Source organism: Buceros rhinoceros, unplaced genomic scaffold, assembly GCF_000710305.1.
Source record: "Buceros rhinoceros silvestris isolate BGI_N320 unplaced genomic scaffold, ASM71030v1 scaffold26322, whole genome shotgun sequence".
Classification (NCBI taxonomy): domain Eukaryota; kingdom Metazoa; phylum Chordata; class Aves; order Bucerotiformes; family Bucerotidae; genus Buceros; species Buceros rhinoceros.
Window position 1 is genome coordinate 10,557 of NW_010399863.1, and position 9,259 is coordinate 19,815.

The following is a 9,259-nucleotide window of genomic DNA, read 5'->3' on the forward strand; positions in this document are numbered from 1 at the left end:
CAAGGGTGCATGTTTGGGGGTGCTGGGGAGCAAGCAGTGGCGACAGAGCTGTCCTTGAGCAGGAGAGTGCTGGCAGACCCTGAACAGCAGCGGCGCTGTCGGGGGCTGCCGTGCTATCACTGCTTTATTTTAATGTGATTCCTTTTACTTGATGTTAATGCAAGTTGTTCCTTACTTAAAGTAATAAAAGGAAATGAAGACACATTCTAAAATGAAACCTGACTCTAATCCATTCATCATCTAATACCAGCCTCTTTATCTTTGCTGGTACCTAATCTGGTTAAATGTCCCTGTTGTAGGATTTTAGTGAAAATCCTCTATGGGGAATAGGGTTTTTTGCAATTGGATTACTCGCGGTAAATGGTCCAGCAGTTCGCTTGTTTCAGCTTAATTTTTTCTTTGTGATCTTGTAAGGGTAAGTTACAGTTCAGCCTGCCTTTTCCTTTCATTCATTCACTTCTTCTTTTTTTTATTATTGTTAAGAAAAAGATTCCCCTCCACCCCCCCCACCCAAGAGCTAGGAATGTGTCAGGAAAAACCTCATATCTGCGTGATTATTCCCCCCACAAGAGCGTTAATTTCAATGGCTTTATCTGTGGTTTTGCCATTACTTATATAGCTGAATATTTTAATAGCCTAATTCATCAGTATCCAGTTTCCATTTATTAGCGCTCTCTGATGAATTGATAATTAATCAACTCATCTAAAATATACATATATATATATATAAATGTGCAGGTGATCGCTTGTCAGCTTAATGCTTGCTGATGAAGGGAATACTGTAGCACTACAAAGGCTTTTTATCTGGAGTATTTGCAATGAGCAGTAAAACACGGAACTGAAAGTGAGGACAGGAAGGGGAAAGGAAAAGACCTACAGGTCAGTGAGCATTAGGGTCTCGTTCTAATTAAATGGGGGAGTCTGTCAGCCCCTCACTGAGGAGTCTACCTGCATCTTGGAGGTGAAGCACAAGATTATAAAATAAAAAGGGAATTTTTTTAAAAATTGCTGTTCCTCCTTACAGGAGCACAGGTCAAAAAGATTAAAGAAACTCAAGAGCAGGGAAAGTATTCAAGGAGGTTTTAAGCATGAGGGTGGGAAGACTGCAAGGGTGATGCCAAGAAGGGATCTGGAAAAGTCTGATGACCACGTTGAAATGCTGGTTATTCAAATTTCTGTATATTATGCCTCATGCTGCAGCGGGGAGTACCTAGCACTCCTCTAACACCATCGACCTTTTTCTCTTGACAGTCTAACAAAGTGCCAGTTGTGCAGCACCCACACCATGTACACCCTCTTACGCCGCTTATCACATACAGCAATGAGCACTTCACACCGGGAAACCCTCCCCCACACTTACCAGCCGACGTAGATCCCAAAACAGGTAGGTGGGAAATAGTTCGGGGTGTTTTGAGGGTGTGGGTGGATCTTTCCATTTCATATTAAGGGGAAGGAGGTGAAAAGAAGGATTTCCCATGTTGGAGTACCAAAGGGAACATGTAAAATGTCAATCACATGCAAGAACTCAGAGAAAATAGTTCCTTTTTAAGACAATTTGGCTTCAGAAGGAAACATACTGGGTGAATTTTCATAAAACTTCTGAAGAGTGACACCAGAGTTGCATGTGTGGGGTCCTTTGCAGGTGTGTTTCTTTGCAAGCATGATACCCCACCTAGTAGTTCGATCTACCAAGTGCTTGGTTTGCATGCACGACCCCAAGAATTAAACATGTACATTCTGTGATCTGCACTTAAAAAATTGCAGCTGGAATTTTAAAGGTGGCGGGGTCATGACTGGTTTCAGAATGAATCTCTTTTAATTCCCCAAATCCCATTGTTTCTGTGTCAGGAGTTCAGCCATTTTTATCCTATAATGTTGAATTTTCATCCACTCTGACTACTTAGCTACAGCTCTACACTAGCAACTCTTTTCCCCAATGTAAGTCTACCCAACTCTCAGTTCAGCCTGAAGGGCAGTCTTCTTGAATATACAGCACCACGTAAAACCCTGACTAGATTTATTGGTGTTACAGGGTGGAATTTATGTGTTATTCTAACTTTTAAAAGAGTCCCCGTTTAACCTGAGGGCCCAGAGAAGTCAAACAGTGTCACTCTTCTTGGTTTGGGCTGCACTGAGTTCCTAGTGACAGTGGATTTGTTTTTGTTAATCCAAATCCTAGCTAGTTAATTGGAAGGTACATCAGAAACCAAGTTCACGTCAAAGGAATCACTCCATGTCGGCCCTAATGTATGCAGATAATTTATCTAAACTCCAGCCCTTGAATGAGGCTGTGCATGAGCTTTCACTCCCTACGCTTCAACAGGGGCTCCCTTTTAATTGTGCTTATTGCTAACTTCACATGGCTTAAAAGGAATCCTTCTCACCATCCCTGGGTATTGCAAGTGAATGGCATAGTCAACCTCTCATTTAAATAATGGTAGTACAGGGAATAGCTTTTAAATGGTTATCGTAAAACATATGATTAACGTCTGTAGACTGTTTACTTTTCTTCTGTGAACATTCTTTCAAGTGTGCAAATAGCTCGCCGGATGGTTAAAGCCCAGTTAATCTGTTTGGGTTTTGTAATGGAGAAAAAGCAATGTCTGCATGAAAATGTCACACAAGGAGATTTAATTTAGAGATTAAAAGCTTCCCGAGTGACTTAAAAATAGTTTTTAGCTGTGAATACAGTACCCCTTCCTTTTAATGCTTTCTGTTGTAATTTTGCTCTGGCTTGTTAATTGAAAGACCCAGTTTTGTAACCCTTACTCCTCTGAGTAAATTCCTACTTGCTCTTAAGATAAGGAGCATTAAGATTTAAGGCTTGTGTCTGGAGCTGGTTTCTGCTCTCTGAATAGGAACTGCACTGGTTTCAGAGAGGACTGATGGACTCCCTGTCCTCCCCGACACACCTTCAACATCTGCCCTTGGTTTTACCGGGCATTTCTGGGGGTTCCCACCTCCACTCCTAGGTTTTGGGAAAGGTTTCCTAGGTTTGCTCGAAAATAAACACCATTTGCAGTTGTAATGACTTGGTAACTTGTTTTGGCAGTTACTTTGGAATAATGCCATGCTATTGAGTACCCAGTCAAAGTATAGGTAGGACCTGTGTTCTTTTGGTGACTTTGAGACTAAAAGAATCATGATGTTAGTAGAGGAACCAACCTCCTGTTGAGCATTTAAGACAACACCTAGCACAATGTGACAACAAAACTAGAGCTAAGACTCCTAAATTCTCATTGTAAATAACAAAATAATTATCTCTGATTGGAGAGGTGGCAGAGGGAGTGAATCATATCGGTTTTCCTGGTTGAATCTCATTTAACAAGATGCCAGGAGCCTCACATTATAAAATAAGACTGTGAAACAGCCTTTAGAAGCGCAACCTGAAGCCATAAGCATTGTAATAAAAATTAATAGATAGCAATTTAGAAATCTGTGTGCTTTTTCCTTACATTTTGTTTATATCCATGTCTCAGTACTAACACTGCTTTGTGTTCCTCTTCCACAGGAATTCCAAGGCCTCCACATCCTCCAGATATATCTCCTTATTATCCATTATCACCGGGCACTGTAGGACAAATCCCCCATCCGCTAGGATGGTTAGTACCACAGTAAGGAGTTCCATTTTTTTTATTTCCTTTTTCTTTTTGATGTCTAAAATTTATGTTAAAAATCATGTGTATGTGTGTGTGTACGTGTGTGTGTGCAGTAAGATAAGTCTGTTTGCCAAGTGCCACTTTATTGAGTGGTTATGAATTTACCCACCTCGTGAAGATTAATTAAAACTTATGCCAGGTCATGTGGTCTTAAACAAACATGAGCGGTTGGACACAGCTTTGCATCAACCAGCTGATCGCTCAAGAAGCACGAATTTTTAAACCCATCTGCAGAAACGTCTTTTTCTTGTTAATACCCTTACACTGCACCACATGGGTTTTTCTCAGATTTGATTTTCTAGGGGCTCAGGGTGGTTGTCATGGACTCTTTCTTACTAGTGCCATCCTCATTACAGAACTGCAGTTTTAAATTTCGCTGGTCTTCCCCATTAAACCCCTTTCGTTTTTCTTGTGAAACAGTAGAGCTTTACAGCGGCCAGTGAGTAGCATTCCTGGTGGAGACGTGGCGGGGCAGTTGGCATGTGAGGAATGGAATTTTCTGGCAAACAAGAAAGAGGAATTAGTGTACTTTAAAACTGGCTAAGAAAAAAGTTGTGGAAAGTTAGTTTGGAGTTTTGTTTTCTTTTCAGCTCTTCATATGCCAATTGCAGAGTATGAGGTTCCCTCCAGGAATTGAGTCCTAATTTTTTTTCTTACGTTGTCATCTCTGCAATGGGTGTATAATGCATTTAAGCACTGCCTAGGCCTTTTGTATAGTATATTTATTTCAAGTACTTATAAAATACATTTGTATTGCTAGATACAAAGGTTCTCTGCATTATAAATCTAGACTGTTACTCTGTTTTTCTCACATAACCTCCCTCATCAATTTTGGGGAGTTAAATTTCTTCAGAAGTGAATTGCGCAAAGCTAGAAATAGTTTTTTCCTCTCGAGGTTGTTTGGCCAGCTGTGCTAAAATAACTCTTCAAAAGTTTGCCCTTCACAAGGAGGTGGAGTTCACAGCCCATAGGAGAGCAGGGCAAAGGAGGGGGCCCACACACACCCCCAGATCTTGGGGAGGGATTGGTGTCTAAGTCCTTTGGGGTCTTTCTCAAGCACAGAAGTGCGGATGCAGGAGAGCTGGTGCTTGAACCTTGTCCAGAGCAGCCCACTTCTGTCCACTTTGCAGGCTGCCCTGCCTCTCAGGGTGGTCATGCAACTCATTTGGGAGAGGCTGTCCCACCCTGAGGGTGAAGCATGTCCATCAGCTCTGTGCAGAAGGCTGTTTCTCCAGAAGAGCACAGCATGAGCGGAATCAAAACCCAGAGCACTGCTCCCTGAAATCTTAAATTCCTTCTCATTTGTGGTGATTTACTTTTTACATAGGGTACGCTGAACGCTGATAGAATGCATGCCAGCTCCTTTTCTTCTTTTTTCTTGATTGCTGGGCCTAGCTGCAGTACAGCCATCTCATGTGCTTCTGTTGCAACTCCTTAGCTCGTTTGCACAGTAACAGCCTCAACATTTAAAACAAATACTCAGCTGGTGCCAAAAGAAAGTGACATCAAAGACATGAGAGCATAGGGAAGAAATTCCTCTCTGTCATTGACCTCAATGTTTCTCATTGCTCATGTGTGTCTCAATCTTATGCATCTGGACACAGGTTTGTCCTCCTTGAACTTCGTGTCAGAGCTGCCAAACCCCGCAAATGTTGCCATGTCTGAACAGTTTCATCAGGCGGGTGGCAATGGCCACTTCTGTCACAGGAAGACTCTGTAATCACCACTGGTTTATAACAGGACAACATCCATGGCGTGCTTATCTACCCACATCTCCTACAGCTTCTCAGAGTGGTTTTTGTTGAGGGGTGATACCATTGCTTTTGCTCTAGGAGAGCAGCATGGCCAACTCTGCAGAAATAAAAAACCCAAGGTCTTTATTTCTTCTCTCACTGCCATTTGTGCTTCACCAACAACTTTCCAACCCATCTATCCTCAACTGGCCTGATGTCTCTAGCATTGTACCCCCTCAGAAAGCATCCTGCCCAGTCGGATGATATATTTGAAGGACAGATGAAAAGGACTAGCCAGCACAGACAAACCTCAATCAGAAAAAGTTGTGTGTCTTTCATGAGGATGCTGTTTTGCATGTTGCTGTATTTTTTAATTATTGTAATGAGGTGTGATTGTCTATTGGTTACCCACAATACTTCTTGGGGACTCTCCCCCGGTAACTCTTGTCAACACTTGTTAATCTGACAAAAGGCTACAAATTAAGCTCTGTTAATTTAATGTTTTCTCACCGAGATCTAAATACCGAAAGAGGCCCAAAGCGCAACTGAAGTCCTTTGATTCACTGTACTTTATTTTGGTATAAATTTACATTCATTATTGTTTTCCTTTGGATGTGTAGCCCTCAATTAGTGTGATGGCTCCATTAAAGCAAGCGAGACTTCGCCTTTAATTATTACAACAAAACACCTAGTTTCAGCTTGGGGAGAGGGTCTCTATTGACATAAGCAGAGGTTATAAAATTTAATTAGCCATTCCTATCAGATTTATGGCATTGAAATTGTTCTGTGTTTCTTTCCTTTGATCCTTGCTGTACAATCCCCAAGATTTTTGTTCTGATCAAATGAGAATAAAGCTTACTGTGCAGAGAGAAGTTTTTTGTTGTTTGTTTTTTTTTTTTTTAAACCCTTTTTTCTTTCTCTCATTCTCTGTTTCCCTTCTTTTTTGCCAGGCAAGGTCAGCCAGTGTACCCAATCACGACAGGGGGTTTCCGCCACCCTTACCCAACAGCTCTGACCGTCAATGCTTCCATGTCAAGGTGAGTTCAAATGCTGAGGTCCTGAATCGAGCAAATGTAACTCTTCCAGCTGCCCTCTCTAGAGGAGGGCATTTCATCTTGGAAGTTTATTTCTGAAAGCACTTCAGTTAAACAGTCATCCTTATATTTTTCGGTCAGATGGAGGAGGGAGAGGACAAGGGGTACTTTCCCACTGGAAGAGAAGAGGGTGTCCTAGTGCTGTCATTGGGCTTTAAGAACGTGTTTCTGAGGGGGACATGGAGGAGCAGGAAGCTGTCTTTAAAAGCCAAACTAAATGAAAAAGCTGAGAGAATGTGATGTTGAAAAAGCAAGGAGGGGAAGCTGTGATACCTTTTGCTTTCTCGGTGTCTGTCACCCAGAGCAGCGCTCCATGTGTGAGAGGGAAGTCTTGGGAGGGAGGAGGGCTGCTCTTCAAGCGGAGTTGGGAGGAAGGTTATTGCGCTATGTTTTCCCCTACCAAAGCTCCCAACACTGATAGTCAACATAAAAGGGCCGGCCTGACCCTCTAAAGCTTTAGAAGTATATATATCTCCCCCTCCCTACCTCCAATTAATTCCATCTAATTTTCCAGGGGCTGCTAGTTTTATTTACAAACTGGTTGGCAGCACTATGTTTAAGTAATCACTAATTGCTCCTAATGATAGTTTTATTTTCTGTTCATCTGATTTTCAGTCCGGTTAATTAAATCGGTGGAGGTTTAGACGTTCCTGATGGGCTGAAACAGCTAATCCATTTTGATGATGGCACATAATTAAATTAGCATGCATTACATAGCAAGGTTCCACATCTTTTCTCTGCGCTGTCCCTTCCTCTCCATCTCTGTAGCTTAATATGTGAAGGTTGGTGTATAGAAGATTTAAGGAGGAAAGGATTGTGGTGGGGGGTGGGGAGAAACACACCTCATTGAGAACTGACTAGAGCTGTGACTAGAGCTTGAGAGTGAATAGGTAGGGAAATAGTGTGTTGGTGTGATTTAGGTAAGTAGAGTAAAAGCAAAAAATGAAAATTTGCCTGTGTTGCTCCAGCAAATAGAGAGACAACTGGAAAATCAACTTTAAAAAAAAATGTAATAGACCCAGCACAGGGGAGAAAAAACCCTGGGTTGGGGAAGAGAGCTGCAAATTTAAACAACTGTTCCCTCCCTCCTTTTAATCTGTTTTAATATCTATAAAAGACTTGCAGGCATGGTGTGAGGCAAAGTAGAGCTTGATTTAGTTTAATTATTATTAGAGAGGCTAGTCATTTGAGGAGGGGGGAGATGTGGGAGGGGGGAGGCTATATTCCCAAGATAGGCTTTATGAAAGGTATCTAGTTAAAAAGAGTACACAGCAAATTAAATACATTATAGTGGTAATGGGACGACAGAAGTAGAGGTCTATTATACTTATGGCAGTTATAGGAAATGTAGGCTCCTTGCCCTGTTCTAGCACATCCTTTGATATTCATTCCATTCAGCAGCAGGGCCAGGACTTCTCAGAATTAAGTGATGGGTCATTATACTTTAAACACCATGGAGAAGCCTAGATTGGCAATTAAACAGCACTTGCTGACACTCGCTTGTGCCACCCTGTGACCCCCTTTAGATTGAGTTGTTGGAGCTCGGGGCCCTCAGCCTGCTAAATTGGTAGCAGGCACTTCTCCTGACGAGGGCTGGCTCTGAAATCTGCCGGCTTCAAAGGGAGCAAGATCATGTATAAACCATAATGTGGGTGCACCGTGGCTCAAAAAATAAGGCAGGAATAGATGAAATGTTACAAGTGCAAGGGGAAAATGAGAGAATAATGACAAATCTAATGCAACTCAAAGCAGAATTGTTGCACAGAAAAATGCATCCCACTGCTTGTGCATAAAATCAAGGCAGGCAGATGACATCCAGTTAACAGAAACATGTCAACAGTGAAGTAAAGTGAGAGTGAGTAAGAGAGAAGCCCCTGAGACAGCCAGGAACAAAAAATTAGTTGTCCTTAACAAGTTAAGACTCATCATTATATTCTGGCTTGGAGCCATAAAAGGAGACAGTAGTGTATAATGAGCTGCTTGGAATTTTTAGGGTGTTTATTGCAATTCATGGAATACTTGTCTAGAGAAGAAAATACAGGGGGATGTCTTAGGCGAAGGTGAGGGGTGTGCATATACGCACACAGCCTTTCTTTTTGTCTCTGACATAAGCCCGAACGTGCACACATGCTCAGGCACACATACAGACTGATGAATAGATTTAAGATGTTTATCCTTTGTTTCAGCCCAGAAACTTCTCTCCTGGTTTCCCATACACGGGAACACCCCCTGGGCAGACAGTGCTCTGATACGTGATTCAACGCATGTTTCCTCATGCCCGCCGTATCAGCTGGAGTGCCTGAGCTCAGCCGTTGGACAGCCCTTGCTCTGAGTAGCCAGCGTGGTTGGGAGATGGGGCCGGCATGCCTGGGGATGCCCACACTTGCCTGCAAACATGCCCTTCGTGGCTGGCCTCTGGGCAACAGCCCCACAGAGCCCTGGTACAACGCTTGGGGTCACTGTGTTGACTCTGCCCAAACTTCAAGGCCAGGGCGGACTCCAGCCTCACCCCCCACTCCATCCACATTTTTCCAGAGCCTTCCTTTAAAAGTAGTTCCCATCTTTGCCTGCGTTATGGTATAGACCTTTGGAGCATATAATGCTTCCCATCCCTGAATATTCCCTAAGCTTGAGCTTAGTAATTACAGTTCACCAGTTAGAGTGTGCTTATGAATAGTTTATAAAAGGCTAATGGGTGACTATTAGTGACTTTCATAAACGGTTTAGACTATTAAGGTAGTGTCTTCAGGTTGTTTTAACCGTTTACACTCTT

General features: G+C 42.5%; 1 protein-coding gene across 1 annotated transcript in view; it reads left to right on the forward strand.

Annotated features, from left to right (window-relative positions):
- Positions 1-1,251: 1,251 nt before the first annotated feature.
- The window catches only part of LOC104489496 (transcription factor 7-like 2), a gene marked incomplete at both ends in the record, with an annotated part of 19,128 nt that continues 11,120 nt past the window's right edge, over positions 1,252-9,259 (forward strand). The window contains 3 exons of the mRNA XM_010131661.1: positions 1,252-1,384; positions 3,512-3,614; positions 6,343-6,429. Coding sequence (XP_010129963.1) covers positions 1,252-1,384; positions 3,512-3,614; positions 6,343-6,429 — 323 coding nt within the window. The remainder of the gene's footprint in view (positions 1,385-3,511; positions 3,615-6,342; positions 6,430-9,259) is intronic.